Source organism: Sebastes umbrosus, chromosome 5 (assembly GCF_015220745.1).
Source record: "Sebastes umbrosus isolate fSebUmb1 chromosome 5, fSebUmb1.pri, whole genome shotgun sequence".
NCBI classification, from domain to species: domain Eukaryota; kingdom Metazoa; phylum Chordata; class Actinopteri; order Perciformes; family Sebastidae; genus Sebastes; species Sebastes umbrosus.
The window spans coordinates 6,443,934-6,464,081 of record NC_051273.1 but is presented as its reverse complement, the minus strand read 5'-3'; the positions used below and the strand labels follow the sequence as shown (position 1 = coordinate 6,464,081).

At 37.6% G+C, this 20,148-nt stretch overlaps 1 protein-coding gene across 3 annotated transcripts; it reads right to left on the bottom strand.

Moving 5' to 3' along the window:
* Positions 1 to 160: 160 nt before the first annotated feature.
* Positions 161 to 16,988, bottom strand: gtpbp3 (GTP binding protein 3, mitochondrial). Of its 3 annotated transcripts, none has more exons than XM_037769981.1 (11): positions 16,639 to 16,988; positions 15,384 to 15,652; positions 13,228 to 13,314; positions 12,350 to 12,432; positions 11,448 to 11,567; positions 8,166 to 8,238; positions 7,109 to 7,252; positions 4,949 to 5,114; positions 2,952 to 3,082; positions 2,327 to 2,513; positions 161 to 1,027 (listed from the first exon to the last, which is right to left on the bottom strand). In XM_037769981.1, the coding sequence occupies exons 1-11, from the start codon at positions 16,698 to 16,700 to the stop codon at positions 796 to 798; spliced, it is 1,554 nt and encodes a 517-aa protein (XP_037625909.1). In that variant the 5' UTR covers positions 16,701 to 16,988; the 3' UTR covers positions 161 to 795. The 3 variants fall into 3 exon arrangements, with proteins under 3 accessions (XP_037625909.1, XP_037625908.1, XP_037625910.1); XM_037769980.1 differs by having other exon boundaries at positions 15,384 to 15,655; positions 16,639 to 16,987; XM_037769982.1 differs by lacking the exon at positions 13,228 to 13,314 and having other exon boundaries at positions 15,384 to 15,655; positions 16,639 to 16,987.
* Positions 16,989 to 20,148: the final 3,160 nt, after the last annotated feature.

Below are 20,148 nucleotides of genomic sequence, written 5' to 3'. Positions count from 1 at the left end.
GTGTGAATAAACAGCAGTATGTATCTTTTTGGACGCCCGGAGCAGTAATTCACGTCGTCACTTCCTGAGACCCCCCTTGACGGTTGGAGATGTGTAACCATGGTAACCCGTGCCAACCTTATGTGACCAATACGACGATTTGTGAGAATCAAAGTCTGAATTAATTTAAAATATTTACTACACCTAGCAAAGTGAAATCACAGCAAAAAAATAAAAAAAATCGGCCTGTATCTAATGCATACATTCATTGAAGACACATAATTGCGTACATAATATGCAACAGCACATTTAAAGTAATAAAATGAAAACAAATCTTGAAATCACTGTCCTGCAGAACAAGTAAACATTCAAACTTTGAGTCTGTGACCTTGCAGAGATGTGCAGCTGAATTTATTTTAAATGAGCTGTTATGTTGCGACCCAAGAGCCCAATGTTCACCTATCAAAGGCTTTCAGAAGCTATTTTCAAATTACGACTCAAGACTTGCCAAACACTTGTGCTGCACACGGGGCCTCCGAGGCACCTGTCATCAAGTTAAAACTATTTCAGTCTATTGAAGAGCAGAATCAGAAAACAAAGATTTCTGTGTCTTGGGAGTAGAGTGACCCTGCAGCCAGGACATGAATTTTATTCGTTTTACTGTTGCTGTGCCTCGAAACCTGGCCTAATGCCGGGGCAGTGCCCTTTTCATCTCGTTTTCTTTACTGATAGTCTGGGACCAAACAAGAATGCAGCCTTGCTCTCTGAGCAGACTAATATTACATGCATTTCATGTTTTTGCTGATACTCATCTGACTATTTTCCAATGCAGAAGTCTTTGAAGATGATATCCAGGATCTCCTCTGCCCCGACACGTCCAGTGATCCGGCCCAGACTCGTGAGAGCCAACCGGACACCCTCGGCTGCCAGAGCGAGGTCGATGTCACGATACCGTTGGTATTGAGCCAGGGCCGCAAAACACTGCTGCAGGTGGGCTCTGTGGCGGGCTTGGGTCAGGGTCGGGGCACCAGACAGAGGGTCGCCACACCTAGAGAGGAAGTTAAAGAACTAAATGAACCACACACTCATTATTTTGGACTTTACAAAGGTAACAAACTATACTATGACATTTTTTCGACATACTATAAAATCACTTTTTTACTTTTTCTTCGACGTACTATACTATGACTTTTTCCGACCTACTTTTTTTTCGACAAATTATACTGACTTTTTTTCGACGTACTATAAAATGATTTTTTAAACCTTTTTTTTTTTGACGTACTATACTGACTTTTTTTCCGACATAATATACTATGATTTTTTTTTCAACATATTATACTATGACTTTTTTTGCGACATATATTATGACTTTTTTCCCGACATAGTATACTATGACTTTTTTTTCTAAAAACTATACTATGTTTTTTTTCGACATACTATATGACTTTTTTTCGACATACTATACTATGAATTTTTAAAACCTTTTTTTCGACATAGTATAATATGATTTTTTTTATCATACTTTATTATGACTTTTTTTTGACAAACTATACTATAAAATTTTTCGTCATACTATACTATGACTTTTTTCATGAAATTTTTCGACATACAATATGACTTATTTTCATAACATTTTTCGACATACTATACTATGACTTTCATGAAATTTTTCGACACTTTTTCATGATTTTTTTCGACAAAGTCAACTATGACGTTTTTTCATGAAATTTTTCGCAATTTTTTTTCATGATTTTGTTCGACATTGTATACTATGACTTATTTTCATGAAATTTTTCGACATACTATACTATGACTTTTTCCATGAAATTTTTCGACATGCTCTCCAATTACTTTTTTTAATCAAATTTTTTGACATACTATGCTATGACTTTTTTTCATGAATTTTTCGACATACTATACTATGATTTTTTTGACACACTATACTATGACTTTTTCATGCCATTTTTCGACACACTATACTATTACGTTTTTTCATGAAATCTTTCGTAATACTATACTATGACTTTTCTTCATAACATTTTTCAACATATTGTATTAACTAGACTTTATATTGCATACTCTGACTTTTTTATATTAAATTACAAAAAAAATATAGTATAGCATACTATAACTTTTAATGTAATTTTTACGACATAATATACTACAGTATGACTTTTTTGACATTTCGTACTAAGACATTGATATTTTTATGACTTATTACACCATGTCTTTTATACGACATAAGACTTCTTTCATGAAATTTTCGTGACTTTTATGACATACTATATGATGAGACATACAGTTTCTACTCTTGCACAAGAAAACATTCTAAATTGTAGGAACTCACAGAGTCTTGACACTGCTGTGCAGCACTGAGAGGAAGTCCTGCAGTCCTTCATTTGTGTGGCAAGAGATCAGACAAACAGGAGGGAGTCCAGAGACCCGTCTCAGCTCCCCGTCCAGCTTCAGCCTCTGCTCCTCATGCAACAGGTCACCTTTATTCAGCACCACAAGAAACCTTTCTGCAGGAAATACTGTGGTAAGAAAGGAAGGAAGAAAAAATGTTGATCACCAATTACTCAATTACAATATTACTCTCTCAGGCACAGAGATTCCTATTTGATTACTCTTGATGACTTAAAACTCTCTTTCCAGCCCGCACTCTGGAATACTGCTTAATTTCTACCTGGAGTAATCCAAGTCAGTAGTCTTTGAATTACTACCTGGCATCATGTAATATGCATGATAAAGCTGTGAGTGAGCATCTGATGTCACAATAAATTGCATTCTTGAGCCAAAGAGCAAACTGAGGTTGTTGAAGGGGAAAGTTTTGCCACTTTGCAACTTTACAAGAGACTGTAACTGTACCATGCATTTTTACTTTATTGTGCTTGAAGTGCCTTGAAAATATGGTTGCAAATGTCACTGATGATTCAGGTGAAGCAGGAGCAGATGAGGCCATGATATCATACCCATCTCAGGCTGCTCCTCGTTGGGCAAGACACTCCTGAGGTGCCCTTGAAGGAAGGCTACAGCTTGCTGTGTATCAGAGGGGAGACGAGCACAGTCCACAACCACCAGGGTCAGATCTGCCTGTTCCACTCTGGAAAAAAGAAAGCAGCCTCAGCTTCAGAACTATTCATATGATCAAAACAACATTTTGTCATGAAGTTTGCATTTTTTTTTTAACTCTTGACTTCACACTGTTTATCAAAAGACACAAGTCTAGAGACAGGAGATTGGTGTACTGATAACAGATATGATAGTCGACTATACATATCATAAATTCTTATTACTGTTATGTTATGACACACCGGCCGTCCTTTTCTTGTCTAAAAGGCTGCACTATAGTTAAGGAACAGTTTTCTAAACTCATTTGTCTGTCCTGGGTAAAACAAACTTGGCCATCATATCTACATTACCAATGTTTGTTAGTATATTCATGTTCTGGAAGTTTTAATTTGTCCAATACTTTTATATAATAATAATACTTTGGTTTATGACCAAATAACTGCACTATACCATTAAAACTCAGCGGTCTCCAGCAACTGCAGCAGCTCCAGGTTGCACACCGCTGACAGCTCAGATCAGAGGCATTCTTCTCTGTTGTTTTGTTTCAGAAAACAATATGGTATGCCACACAAATACTGTGAATAATGGCGGGGATATTTTTAATTAATTCATCTTGAACACTCCTGCACCTTGGTCCCACTGTGTGGTTAGCAGCACCGGCGGATGCTTGTACTTACCACGTCCTTCCTGTAGTGACCCAGGTCACGAGCTTCTGACCTGCTCGCTGCGCAAAATGTTCCCCGTAGAACACAAACTGCCCACCCTTCCTATAGAGCCACCAGGTCGCCCAAATAACTTAAACAAACAGTAAAGGAATTACAGAACGTTTGCTCTGAAAATAGTATTGTTGTCGTCACAACTTCATCTGGATTTTCATTGATGTTTTTTCATCAAATTTTCCAGCAGTATGCATCACCAAGCAATTTACACATTCACGGTTTTGTAAATACATTTCTTTAATTAAATACTTGTTTAATGAAAACAGTATTCTTACAAATAGAAAATATGTGGTTAAATGCCTAACAAATAAAATTGATATTGGTCATAATTAGTGATGCAACTAATAATGAGTAATAACCAATTGATGTGCCAGATGCTTTATCCCCTGCCAAGTACTTGGGGAAACAATTGACATTTGTCTTTTTTGGCATGAAAATTGTCATAATTTATACCAAATATTTGTATATAAAGCACTGCTTTTTTTACTTGGTGGAAACTCTACTTTTACATATAAATTAATTAATAATCAATGTTGAGGTGTGTTGTTAGACCAACCCTTTTCCTCCTGCGCTCTAATATCAAACCATGTCATATAACATGTCTGTGTCTGTAAGTAAAAGCTGGTTTAATATTGGGTGTATGTGCCAGGGAGCTTATTTGTCTGATCGTCAGTTTGCCTGTTTGTATAATAAAGCAGTGATGACGAGTGCTACAAGTACTGCTATTCTTCCCTGGTGTAAACAGTGGAAGCAGCTGTCAGTGAATTGCCATATATGTCCATTCTCTACACCACACATGAAGAACCTCTTAATGGTAAATATTCTACAACAAGGAAAGGAGGCTCTTCATTACGCAACCTCCTGAGAGTGTTTGTCCCACGTATTTATAACTGTGGCTCAGCAATAATATAAACTCTGGAGGTTACATAGACATTACAAAAATACAGCACGATGTACAGGGGAAAAGGAATGACTTATTTCTTCCTTTCTTTGTTTTCAAGGACATTTTCCAGTCGTGGGGTTAATGTTTTGTGTTATATTATACACACATGAACAGTTGCTGAAGCAGCGTACATCATGTACTACTACACATGATGTACTCTACATGTGTTACTATCCTGTAGCTCAAACGTTCTAAATAAATAAATATTAAAAATAAAGGGGCTTCCTCCCCCTACCTTTCCCGAGCACGGCGGACCCCCTCTCTCTCCACCAGGTCAGCGCTCTCTCTGAGGCCGGCTGTGTCACTTAAGAGGACAGGGAATCCACCGATGTCCAGTGCCGTCTCTACCACGTCCCTGGTGGTGCCAGCAATGGGAGACACAATAGCTGCAGGTCTTTGACCTGGTGGATATAAAAAGGTTAAAGGATAAGGTTGGCAATATTGTATATTTTTCTTATTGTAAACAAGATAGATAGACAGCTTTATTCCCATGAAAAGACCAAAACTAACAGCGTATTAGGCTGACTCTCAAAACTTTCTGTCTTCCTTACTCTGTCTGGGTCTCTGCCTGGCAGGTAGGCCATCCAATCACGTAGTTTGAGCAGAATGAAATGATTGTGGCTATTGCAGGACTGTAATAAACTCGTCCAGATACCGGATTTTTTTTTTAATTTTTTTTTTTAAATCAGAGCATTTGATTTATTGATTGCTGTCGGTATGTAATAAGAATTTCAACAAATATAACAAAAACTGTTTTTCAAGAACATTACCAACCCCAGCTTTAAGATTTAAATACCAAACAGTGTAGCTGTAAGTCTGCCATCCACGATGAACTATGCTTTCATTATTTGTAAATTGCTTTAAACTTGTTTTTCCTACATTACGTTGGTTTATTTTTTGGTTAATCAAATATTGGCCTTTAATATAAACCTTTTAACACGTCAATCAGCCTCTTTTGGAAAACCTGATACCTACTGAAGTTGTGCATTGTGCAAACACAACAGAAGATATTTTGTCATCCTTTCTTTACCCAAGATTTTAGCTGACCGTATCTCACATCAAATAACGTTACCAGCTCATCAATACTTGTCTATGCTGACTGGGTGTGAGCCCAGGCCACAGGGGAGACTAATCAGAAGAGGAAATGACAACAGGATTTTATCTGAAGTTTGATAAATACGTCTATTATTCTGATAGGAAGCTGTGAGGAGACCGTGCCAAGCCCCCTCTCTGGATAGATTATATAAAGTGATTCTAAATGATTTAAGGATACAATAGCCTAAACAAACATAACCTTAGACCATAAACACTGAGTTCATTAGGTTGACACCAAACGTGGATAAACAACTGAAGAACCGATTTAGAGTTACTGATTTACAGTTTACAATTTGTTTCATGTGGAAGATATTGAGTGTTTACTTTTATATTTATAAACATATTTCTCAATTAACATTGTTACACAATCAGTTGCAATTTAAAGCAGACTGTGACTCTGATGCACGGCCAGAATCTAAATCGGAAGCAATGAAATCTGTATCCAAAAAAGTCTAAATATTGTAATTCATGTGTGCCAAGAGCAGGATCTACTGTTCACAGATGGTGTGTTGTGGTGATTAGGAGATTACATCCCTGCACTATGAAGAGATTATTATAATAAAGTGGATAGATTTCTTTGACCTTCCTGTCTTTCACATGAAAACGTTTCTCTAAGTTCCTCTAACAGTAACAGGAAAATAAAACAGCAGTTGAAAAAACAACCAAACCACAAGAACCATGGGTAGTTTAGTAGCAGGAGTTTCCATAAATACAACACAGAAGTGCCAAGAAAAATGGAAATTTGATCATCAATGACAACTAGGTAAACTCACTCTGCTGGAAGATGTGCGTTCTGATCGAAATCTCCAGGACAGCTACTAATGGACCTTACAGAGAGATTGTTTTATCAACAACTTTTGTTACGTTCATCAAACCTTTTGCTAGATTCTGTAAAAAGAAAAATGACTTCTGATGAAAATAACAACTAATAAACTGAAAACTGAACCCTGGTTGTTGGGAGTTGAAGGTCACTTTATATAACGTCAACCCAGTTTGAAATACTACTTTATTTCAAAGTCAGACTGCACAAAATCCCGTCTTGTCAAGGAAACATATCTCTCTCACTTTCTGTGCATGGAGCATAGTATTTGCATTTTAATGAATAAAACACATTTCACAAAATTTTGCGAGTCCATGCTTCTTATAGCATGACAGATTTTGCCTTCTCTCCCAAACCATAACTGACAGCGGTATGATTCAACAGTAAGGTCTGTATTTAGAAGATAGTTAGTCGTATTTTGTGTTAATCCCTTCGTGATGTGTGAGGATCTGTTTGTGCTGGTTTTCTTGGTTCTCTTACACAGTGTGTTAAGGAGGCTACTTTTCCCAGCATTGGTAGCTCCTGCGATGACCACCTGGACTCCGCTGCGTAGCCGCTCGCCCCTCCTCTCGTCCTGTAGGTGGCGCTCCATCTCGGCTTGCAGATCACACACCGATCTGTCCACTGTGGGGGTTGAGAGGGAGATAAAGACAGAGAAGGGAACAGGACATGACGAAGGTTTCGTATTTAACTTCGCTTCCATGGCTTTGTGAAGGGCATTTTGTGAAGGCCTGTCCGGTGACACCGTTCGTCTGGACTAAAAATGGGTCATGGTCTCTTTCCGCATGTCACTAAGGCGGAAAAATGCTCTTGACAACACAATGCAATACCTTCTTTTTCTTTAAACATTTAAACTTGAGAATCTTGACAGACTCATTCATTTATCCAACGTGGGATAACATGATATAAAACATGAGAAAACGTCAGATATAAAACATGCCATTTGCTGCATGTCTTCAGGTGGCAACGGAAAGTATTTATGCCAGGTTTTCTATTTTTGGAAATTAGTCTATTATTATTTGTCACTCTGAGGCGTGAGCCCACATTCCGTGCCGCCAAAACAAACAATCGTTCCCAGGCTTTATTGTGTCGAAACTTCACATCTGAGGCTTCTGAAGAGCTCTGCCAGTGCCAGACAGCAGGCGACAGACTCAGGGGGGACATCCCTCGCACACACAGACACATATACACACACAGTGACACATGGTGAGCACGGTTGGACTGTACGTTGCTGCTGACAGCACTATTCCTGTAAGGTTGGCTTGTCAGGTTGGCTTTGAAGGCAAGACGAATGCCTCTACTGTCCCCCTGGCCTTCTCTCCACACTTCCTAAAAGGAAATTGTCTTTTAAGCAGTTTGATGTCTATGGCTTCTCCCTACAGTGCAGCAAACAAACACGATGGCCAGTTGAAGATCCAAACAGGAAAGCCAGTCAGACCCCTCTCTCTTCAGAGAGAAACAGACCCCTCTGAAAGCCCAAGGGATGACTGCTCGGTTATTTTTCTCCAGTAAAGGGGAGGACAAAGTGTACACATACCTTGGTTTAAGACCCCATCCTCAATGAGCTCATCCTCACTGAAGTCGATGAAGGCCTCAACATGAGCCAGACACTGCGTGACACACAGAGCAGAGAGGAGAGGGAGAGATCAGTGTCTGAAATTTACACCTTGGACCCACTGAAAACATCAAAATCAACATTAAGCTGATTATTTTCCATTTACACTGTAATGTTTATTTGCATGTTGAAGTATTGAAAGGTGGGCAGCCAGCCCAGAAAATGTGTGAAAGTAAACCAATCTACAGTTTCTTGCTGGTGCTGCAGCTGCTAACATGGATATATTACTGTGCCGCCTGTGATATCTGTGTACAGTATTCTATACGTATCCAAAGGAAAAAATTAAGAGTCCAAATGATTTTAACATGCCAAAACAAACAAGTAAAAGAAGGTAAATATTACTGACTGCACCCTAACACATTTTATCAGAAGATATTAAAAAGATCTTCACATTTCTTAACTTGTTTTGAAACACTATCAGTGACAATTTTTATTTTTCCTATGACATATTTCACTAATGTGGTGTTGCAGTATAGCTACCTTTATTTAGAGCTATAACTAATTATCATTTTCATTCTTGGTTAATCTGTTGATTATTTTTTTGCTTAATTGTTTTATTATTCACTCTTCAAAATATAAGAAAATAGTGAAAATGCCAATCATAATTTCTCAGAGCCCAAGGTGACAACAGACAACAGTCTTCACTAGGGCTGCAACTAACGATTATTTTCATTATCGATTAATCTGCAGACTATTTTCTAATTTAATCAATTAATCAGTATTGAAAAATGTCCATCCCAGTTTCTCAAAGTCCAAAGTGAGGTCTTTGAATGTCTTGTTTGTCAGTTCAAAACCCAAAGATATTCAGTAACATGATATAAAACAGAAAAGCAGGAAATCTGCATATTCGAGGCTGAAAACTGATTTTTTCTACCATTTTTCCATGAAAAATTACTTTAACATTTAATCGATTATCAGAATAGTTGGCGACTTTTTTTTGCAATCAACTAATTGAATAGTGGACTAATCATTGCAGCTCTAGTGTTCACCCATACATTTATGCAGCGTACATACATAAACACTAACATTTAAAATTCAAATGGCTTCCTCTAGTGTTTTTACAGGACTAATCTTAAATCAGGTGCAGTAAATTCAAGTCATGTTGCTACTTTACGTCATTGCCACAATTTTGAAATTCATTTGAAACTACGTAGAATACATAGGAGGGAAAGCTATAGTGTTTCCACCACAACACCGATCAGTATCTTGATTGACATGCGAAACATAAACACAATAGTAGTATAGCTGCACAAAAACAGGAAGCGTCAGATTCCCACTCTTTAATCCATTCACAAAAGTGGGAAGCCAACGGTTAAAAAAAACAACTGCATTGTTTGGGAGTCAAATGAGGGTTTGACCCCTTGCATCATACAGATGGTATACGTCTGATTAACAGGATTCTCAGAAGTCGGAGTCCAAAATAAAGGCACATTCGGACTGCTTCTAGGAACCATCCTGAGAAAGCTGCCGACAAGCAGTTTAACAGAGTTTCTCAAGGGAGATCTCCTGGACCAGGCTGGTCACATCCGGTGCTAAAGCGTTGAAAGATTTCTGGTCTATATTCTCCAATACAGCTCACAGTAGCGGAGTCTAAAACAGAGCCATGAGGAGGTGCAGAAGTCTAGTTATCTCTCAGAACACTTGAATTACAATATGCTGAAAGGTTATTATGGATTTTTTGCCCAATGATGCCAAAAACTTTCTGCCTACTAAAGCTTTAACTCCACGATGGGTTTTCCCTCATGAAATGAAATTAAAGCTAATCTATTCAATCAATTTGCATTGTTCTGTTTTTTTCCAATCCTGTTTACAATGCAAGATAAATATACACATGTACCATACAGATAGTATTTTGATTCTCAGTAATGTGCTACAGGTGCTACAGCAACATGAAAACAGGAAGTCTCAGATTCCCTTAAGTTAATCCATCAACGGTGTGTTGAAAAAGCAGCTGTGGTGATAAAAAAAGAAAAAAGAAAAAAGTATTGTTTGGGTGTGAAACTACTGAGGCCTGACCTACAGCACAGTACAGACAGGTTCTTTCCAAAACACTGTTTTCAGAGAAATGTCAGACATGAACATGGACAAAGTCTCTCCAGGGGCAACTCCAGGAGGTCGGCTTGTTCCTGCTGTCAAGCTAACTCAGAATTAGGTGGAACAACAGTATTTCTAAAAGGCCCCCTGTTTACCTGTCACTTTAAAAAACTAGATCTGAATGGGTTTGAGTCACTACGAGGTCCAAAGGTGGTTGAGATCAACTCACGTTGAAGAGCACAGCAAATCAAGTCTGATTTCAGGTCAAGAAAAAAGCAAGCGCAGCGTCTGAGAAGCAGATATACTGTATACTCTCTTCCAACAGCCAAACTGATACTGGAGGATCATTTCACACACAGGTTTCAATTCAACATAAAATTCAGTTCATTCTTTATAGTGTGGAGGAAAAAGTACTCTAAACATAAAAAAAATAATTTAAAAAAAATAAATATTTTTGTATAGTAGGCAGGAAAAAAATCAACTTCACACCTTGTAGCATCGGAGACTAAGATGAATCTAAAAAGTAAGACAAGTGATCAAGACGGACTCCTCTGGTGGCAAAAAGAAGTCAGATTGTATAGAAGTCTTTGAGAAAATGAGCCTACTTCTCACTTGATTTATTACTTTAGTAAACATTGTAAACATGAGTTTATGGTCTCAATCGCTAGTTTCAAGAGAGTCTTCTTCAATACAGCATGACGTTCATTTAGTGAATTATGGTCCCATTTAGAGTCAAATAGACCATAAAGCAGGGGATGCTTTAGGGCGTTGTTATCTTGTGATTGACATGTTGTTACCACGGCGTTGTACGTGTTTTCGTCTTAAAACTTTAACTCTTCATGAAAGTTAATTGTAACATTTTGGTCACCTAAAAAGTCTCATTCAGTGTTCGGTTGTACTTGACTTCACCGTCTCGTGTCACTTCTGTTTGTAAAAAAACAAGAGAGTGACGGCCAAAATGCCGAACTTGAGGCTTAAAAACTGTAGTCCACAAAACAACGAGTGACGTCACGGTAACTATGTGCAGGTCTTATATACAGTCTATGGATACACCTTTAAGCCCAGGGCTCGATCCCTGATGGAAACATCTTCTCCTCATCTCTTGCCTATGTTTGTTGTTGGAAACCACTGTGTCTACACCACCAGTATCTGTACCACCAATTGACCTACCCGTTTCAGTCTGTGACTCCAGTCCTGATAAAGGCGTCCCAGCTCTCCTGACATCTGCCTGAGAGCTTGTCTCCTCTGAGCCTCGGTCTCAGCATGGATCAGATCCCCGAGCCCCTCCACCTGCAAGGAGCATTATAAAGTTATGATTGCCGCACATTTTGTATTTATCTATTTCTTGCACTAATACAACTGTATGAATTACTGACTAAATGATGTGTTATCTACAGAACAGGTTATATGGTTTTATAAGCATATGATGCTGGCTGCAAGATGTCCAGTATACTGCTTCAGTTCCCTGCTATATATAAGACAGCATTTATATTGTGGTGCTTCAGCTTTGAAGTCCAAGAAAAATTCTTCTCAAGGACATCTTATCTCATTATCACATTGATTAGTAGGATAAGATATTTTTCACCAAAGGAAACATTTTTTTTCCCCTTGATGGGGCTTTAAGAGGAATTTTGATCATTTCCAGGAGAAATTAAACTGGATTGTAAAAACACATTTGCATTGCCTATTAATAAATACTCAGTTCACGGTATGCTGCTGAAATTTACTCAATCATAATATACCGTTATATACTGTAAACAGAATATCCAGAACAGACTATCAATATTTAAGGTTGCATACTTGGCTGCTTCTTGAAGAAAATCACCATATAGAGAAGCCCAGTTGTTTTATCCATGTATAAATGTTTGACAGCCAAATGAAAGAAGTATTCAAAGAGCAAAATATGTAAATGAGAATTTTCACTGTTGACATTTCATGAACTTGAAATCCCTATTCGTTTCCGACCCTTTTTATTTGCACATTTACCCCGTAAAATTGCTCTGAAAGGCTCTTGGTAAACAAATCCGCACAGATCTGTCTCAGTGTGTTTTTACATTCTCTTCTTGACCTACCTCTGTTAAACCCAGTTTCCCTGCTTGGAAGGCCCTCCGCGTGAACTCTCCAGCTTCAGCAGGCCTCATGCCAGGCACGCTTCCTGAGAAACACACACAGCATACAAACATGAAGAAACGAATAGAGGCACGCGGTGGTGGGCATGCATCATGCACACAACACACAAACAGAGGAGGATCAAAAGAAGGGTCAATGTGTCGCTCAGGGTTCACTTGGAATGAAAACAGGCACAAATGTGCAGGTTAAAGAGGTTACGTTTTCATTGTTTTCACAAACATATTTCAAATCTCATCAGGAGGAGACAACAGTGAGCACAAATCCTTCGGCAAATTGAGGTCATGATCTGTAAACTGGAGGAAAATATTTGTTTTTAAAATTTCTACTGGCTGGTTAACGTTTTACCAACACTGTCCTTATGTTTCATTTCACATCATGTACAACACTGTAATGTTTTCCTATCCAACTATTCCTGATTAGTGACAGTCTTACTTTACCTGGTGACAAGCTTTCGTTAACATTTCTAATTTATACAATACTGCCCCCTAGGAAGCCAGTGGGAGAACTGCAGTAAAATATTACTTGTCAGTCACAGAGGGATTGCCACGCTTGCCAAGGCGCATATTATAAGTATCTTAGAAATAGAAATGCATGCGTCAGTTTTCCCTTTTAAGTCACAGTGATGGACAGTCACATGACTCAACCAGTTACTCCTGTTTAGAATTTGTATGCAGGCTTACAGCTTTGGTAGTCAAGGCTGTGGTGACACACATACCATAAACACCCTGCAAAGTGAAGCTGCATCACATGACACTGTGTGCATACTGCAATATATGAAGTAGCATATTCTATCATACTTATAAGGATATCTGTATGTTACCTAGAGCCTGTAAGACGGAGGTAATGACAGCAGGACCGCCATGGATGTGGAACTCCACACTGTCCTCTCCTGTGAAACTGTGTGGAGCTAAAGACAAACACACAACAACACCAGCTCAATATCCTTTAGTCATTTAATTATGCACAAGGACCAAAACGTTTAGCAATACCTTCATTAAACTTAGTACAATGAAAGATAGGACTTCAGATATTTGCAAGAAACAATACTGTGATGAGATAAAACCGATCAGCTCTAGTATGTAGGTTAATGAAAGAAAAAAAATTAAAGGTATTCTATGCAGGAATTGTCGCTTAAGTTACTGTTTGTAAACACAACATTCAAAGTTGCTCCTCGCCCCGGCTCAATGACACCAAAAGCGCACGTCACCTCATCGTGGTTTCCAGAACACAGCCCAGTGTACCCACCTGCAGTAGGGATGGGACGATATAGGACTTTATTGCGGATTGTGATAAAAACACTCACAATAAGTTGATCGTGTGAATTTCCATTATCGGGATAATTGTGACTATCATCACGAGTGACTTGAAAAAGCTGTCTAGTTTTTATTATCATGTAAGAAAGAACAGACTCACACATTGTTGCTATTTATTTAAATGGATTTATCCTTTATTTATGCAGGGGGACCTTATAATTTATGATCATATTCAAGATTGTTTGTTTGTTTTTCACTATAAAATGCCCTATCTGTGATACAATACAAATAGCTGTTTCTTAAAGTGTAAGATAAAGTGATTCCAGTATGTTTTACTGCCATTTTTAGAGTTATAAGCATATTTTGATGATTATAACATAATACCATGAATTGTAATTCATTTTGCCTCATGCCTAGCCTGCAGCATCACATACGGCAGCAAAAGTAAAAGCCAACCCCCAGATACACTCTCGTTTTGGAACGAGCTTTGTCTGCTTGCCGTTTCGCCTCACGATATTTGTGTTTTTTCGGCGCTGTGTACGCCATTTTTGTAACCTCCTTTTGGATGTGTGCATGTGTATGCACATGCGTAGGGGCTACACACCCAGTGCCCAAAAGCTGATGCCCCGAAACATCCCAAACACAGCTGTAGGAGCCATTTATGTTTATTGTTGGCATGTCATTATTTTTTATTAGATATACCTTGCAGTATTATTTTGGACACTTGGTGGCAGTCATTAGATGCACTGGGTTGTATATGTAGGGGCATAGGTGACAGGACAGGGAGGGCACAGGTAGAGGGAGTGCATACAGTTCTCATCAGACCAGATCAGAGGAACAGAGCAACAACTTACATAATAAAAAAAAAAAAAAGTTACATTCATCTCTGTTCAAACTACTTCAATAAACAATGAACTAAACTGCAAATAACGACTGGAAAATCAGTTGTATTGGGTCTGCGTAAAATTATTCCTACCTACCTGTGTATAATGGCAACAAAGTTGAAAATTGCCATTACAACAGCAAAATTAATAGAAAAGTGAAAATATAGGCAGAGGGCTGGGTCTCTGCAGATACAGACACCACCACACATTTCTAGCGAGGATTGAGAGGGATTATTTTTGAATGAATCTATTGTTCTTTAGGAAAATCCTGCATAGTATACCTTTAAAATAATTTAAACATGAGAGATGGGACTTGACATCAATATTTAGCAACCAACTTTACACCAAAAGATACAAAATTTATGACAAAGACAGACAGAATACCTCAGAGATTTTACTGGACCAGGTGCCCATGCAGTGCTGTTAGGTTTGTATTTTGCTCTTAAAGTACTGTACCGCACTTCTTGGGACAATTCATTCTCCCTCTCACGGCAGTTTTTGCATGTTTTAGCCCATTTACTACTAATCAGGCATGCTTTATATTACTGTTACAATAAGAGTGGCATATAAATCAACTTGCAGACACTTTTTTTAACATTCATGTTTTCCCTTAACACATGAATATCTGATGCAAGACAAATTATAATATGAGGCAAAATGTATTTTTGCCCTCTGTATTGCAGATTCTTAAATTGTACTATTATATTGTCATTTGTTGATAAAACCATTGGTAGGAGAAGGGAAGCAGGCGGTGTGTAAAAAAATACCACAACCACATTGCAAAACACAGAAATGTGAAAAAGAAATGAAATATGTTTGTGTGGTCAAAGGGAACAGACCTGGAAACCAGAGAACAAGTCCGCGGTCCAGCACTTCTTTGGTTTGGGGGTCTGCGATGCTGCGTAACAGGGCGGTGCGTGGAGGGGGCAGGCTGCGTGTGAGCCCAGCCATACACCTCAGAGCTGTAGCTGATCCTGGACCACTGGCTCGTATCACAGCCACTCCACACCTGCCATGGCCTGATGATAATGCAAAGATGGTCTCAGCATCAGCCAGTGCAACTGGGACTCCATCACCGGTGGACCAGAATCTGCAAGGTGGAGTCCCTCTGCTGGAGATAGGTAAATGATAAGACAGACACATGTAACTTCTGACTTTAGTGGACTAACTAATGAAGTCTAATATGCTGGGGTTTTTTCTACACACGCTATATATTCTATTATACAGAAACAAACCTGTATATTTCAGAGTCCCAAAACTGAAAAAAGGCAATAAAAGTTAAAAAAATGTAACTGAAAATGTCAGTAAATAACACTGTTAAATTAAATAATCAAAGTGGAGTGTAAAAAGAAAAAACTTATACTTGCATTGGGGAAAATAGGGAAGAGATAAATGATTAAATGTATGCCAAGGCCAAACAAATATGAAAAGCTAAGGAGTTGAAAAGTAAAATGAGCTTGTAAAATATGAATAGAGGAGTAACATAAACTAGGTTTTGGTGTATTTAAACAAGTGGTAAAAGGAAATATAAAATGCTTGATTGAAAAGTAAAAAGCTTTGTATTTCTTTTCAGCTCCATATTTGACTCATTGCTTGTTTTGTCTTTTGGGGGCTCCACAGCTGTAACTCTAACATTCATTAAATAATTTTTTCAAGATTTCAAGATTCACTTTATTGTCATTTCACTGGGTATTTGCATACACAGAAGGAAATTAAATATTGTTTCTCCCAGCTTCCGTCAGTGCATTAAAAAGGATAGAATAAATAAGTATTAAAATTAACAATGCCTAAAAATAAAAAATAAAATAAGTAAACGTTTCAGACACAATTTCACCCAATTTGCAGTCATACACACAATTTGAAGCCGTGTTTAGCAGCAGAGAAAAGTGCATTTATGTCCACAGTAAAGTGCTGTTTGCATTACTGTTTCAAACATTGTCTTTGACAGGTGACTAGCTTTAAACCTGTGTCTGTGTTAATGCTGGGGGGGATGGATGTGAGTGAGTTTTTAAACAATTTAAATAGCAAGATTTAAGGAAAAGACATTTACAGGATGAATTAGTTGCCAAAATACAAAAATCTTTGTTAACAAACCTTGTCCTAAGTGTGTGGACAGCAGCTCTCCTTATCCCATGATAAATGCATGGCAGCATCATTATAAGACACTAACACCTGTCTTCAGGTGGCTGATTTTAGAGACTAACATTGATCAAAACATGCTCTGTTATTGACTAAATCATCACGTTTACCTTATTCTAATGTAAGCTAATGTCGCAGTAAGCTGTGAAGTAACGTTAGCTGGCAAATGAAGACAATTCATCAACAGTAAATTACTGTTTTCTGTGTTTAACTAGCTACATTACTTAACAAGCTGCATATGTGAACTTCTTCAATCGTTTGCATTTACCACGATGAGGCTGTTGCTGCCTCTCTGGATTCTGATTGGTCGGCGTTTTTCTCAACAGCAACAATTCTACAATTTCATTGGTTCAGGCATCTGTCAATCCACGCTAAGTCCCGCCCACTGTGCGCCATTAAATTCGGTCCGTGTAGCTACCGTTGCTCTACACTGTACACTGCTGACTGACCTAGTCTCTATCTATCTATCTATCTATTCAATTCAATTCAATTCAATTCAATTTGCTTTATTGACCATGACTGTCAGGTGAACAATATTGCCAAAGCGTCAAATCAATAATAAATAAAAAAAAATAAAAAAAGAACAAAACAAAAACAAAAACATATATATACATACAATTCATTAAGCAAATTACAATATGTAGATATTTAAAAAGAATATGCATGTAAATGGAAGAAAACAATAAAGAAATAATTAATGTTTGTTGTGTCAATAAAACAAACAAACAAATAAAAAAAAATAATAATAATATATTGCAATATCAAAGGATAAATGTAAAAAAAACATGAAGTAGAGGAGTAAATAAAAGGCAGAGTGTGAGTTACATCTATTATGTGTTGTTGTGGTTGTCTCTTAGGCTGTGACTGTGTATCTATCTATCTATCTATCTATCTATCTATCATCAATCTATCTATCTATTTATCTATCTATCTATCTATCTATCAATCTATCTATCTATTTATCTATCTATCTATCTATCTATCTATCTATCTATCTATCTATCTATCTATCTATCATCAATCTATCTATCTATTTGTTAGAGCTGAAACGATTAGTTGATTGATTTGTTAGTAAGAGACAGAAAAAATATTTTGATGATAGATTAATCATTTTGAATTTTGATCATTAATTGAAGTATTTTTTTAAAGTAAAAACGCCATATGATTTTTGTTAATATCATACATACATAGAGCAATTTCCCCTAAAATAAATGGCTATTTGATTAAATTTACATTTACTTATTTAGGCCTACTACAAACAAAAAAACATGTGCATACGTTACTGCATTATGAAGAGTTGTTTGGTGAGTCCTCTGAACATTTTTATTAACTTTTGTTTATTTAATTTTGGTTTATGTTATTGCAGTAATAGTTGTATCATTATTGTAAATATGCATTTCAGTTTCTATCATTACTATCATTTTATTATTATTTATTGATTTACCTAAAAAAAATACTTGAACGATCGGCACAATAATGCATCATGTACATAACTGCTGAAAGATGTATGCCTGTATCTTACATGATATATGTTAATGCATATTTATATCTCAGTATCTCATTTGTCTAGTGGTTATTCCATGGGAAGATGCAGATAAAGCTGGTTGTAAAATACAATATTATGAGCATGTTTGTTCCTCAACATATGAGATCTGTTCATTTTATTATCGAATCATTAAACAAATAGATAGGTGGGAAAAGCCCTGTGACAATCATGGAAAGTGACTCTCTGTGGTGAAACAGAGCTGACAGTGTAGTAGTGGTGCTTTCTGAAACTGACAAATAAGGGACAAATCCATTTGGATTAAAGAATGAGTATTTTAGGTCAGAAAAGTCACAAACATGACAAAAAATGTGTTTACTTAATACAATAACGCGTTTATTTCAATAAAATGGTTATTTTTCTAGTTTGATTTGGTTTTGTTATTGAACTCATCTCCAGTAAACATTCATAGGTCAGTTCATAAAGGTCAGTTTCAACAAAAACTGAACCTTGTAACCTTCATGAAGGTAGCATTTATCACAGGGCTGTTGTAATAGGTTGCATTACCTTTGGCTTCATGTATCTAATAAACTAATGTGTGTTAACTCATATTCTCGTTCATCATGAGCATTTTCAGTTAAATTACCACTCATCGTGGTTATTTACCTACAGGTACAAATAAAGTCACCTGAACCTGAACCTGAATCGTTTTTCTGTGTTGGATAGAATCAGTTTTTGTGTGTTATATTGTTGGTGGGAGAGTAAACACAGAGTAAAGGCTACATAACATTTATGTGTGTGTGTCCCACTGCAGCTCCTTGCAGCTGTCAGCCCAGAGGGTGGTGAGTAAGCAGAATTTATGCTCGAAGACGAGGTACTTCAGAGCTGTGAGTCGTACAAGGGGGAGGGCTGCCTGCATGTACAGTGAAAACGGTATCCAGGAGGGTTGGCCACAGAGATGGATTGTGTACATACATGCTGAAGAGACATGGCTTGAGGCCCCACGAGCAATCTTTAACCTGAGATCTCCATAATTTATAGGCTGCTCTGCGTGTGCACAAAGCATGACAGCTGCCACCTCACAGCTGTTGAGCACCATCAATACACAAACATCTTTGTCTCTTCTGAGCAAAAAGACTGTTAATCAGACCATTGATCTTATTAAAGAAGATGAAATTTGCTTTGTTAGGAACAAATTACCTCCACCCCCCTATAACACACACACACACACACACACACACACATATCCTCATACACAGTTTAACAACTCCTCCGCTGGTTATAAAACTGCACACTATGGCCTTTTATGACAGAACCTAACTGACTGAGTCTGTGCCATTAGTGTTTGTTTTGAAGGTTTATTTGGGTGTAGGCTTGCTTTGGCATAGGTCGACTATTGTTTGCCTATTTTACATGAGACAACTGTTAGCAAACATGACAACACAATTTACTTTAAACTAATAGTTTGTTGATGTGGATGGTAGAGCGATGAAATGACTATTAAGCAGCTGCATACAGAGTGGATTGAAGTGACTAGACATACTCGTCCCTACCTGAGTGTCACTAAAAATTTAATCTATGAAGATATTTTTTGGCATTTATAAATAAGTCATAGTCTATTAAATCTTCCAGGACAGGGTAGTGCATTCACACTCACAGAGGAGCGATAGTCTACCTGCTGGACTGCAGAGACCACCTGCCTGAGAGACCTGCTGTTGCTGAGAGGATTATTGTGTATAAATTAAAGTTGAATCTCTAAAAGAGCACAACAATATACAGCATTTTGGTGATCACATACGTAATGTTATCAATAGGCCTTTGTCTGGGTTTTGCCTTAAAGCAGTAGTGGGTTGAAATGAAGCATTTATGATTAAAACGGTCACTATATCCTGACAGTAGTGCATGAGAAAGGTAATCTGAAAAAAATCATGTTCCTCTGTGTCCTCCGGTGCTCCTAATGGCATCTGCAAGATTTCACAGAC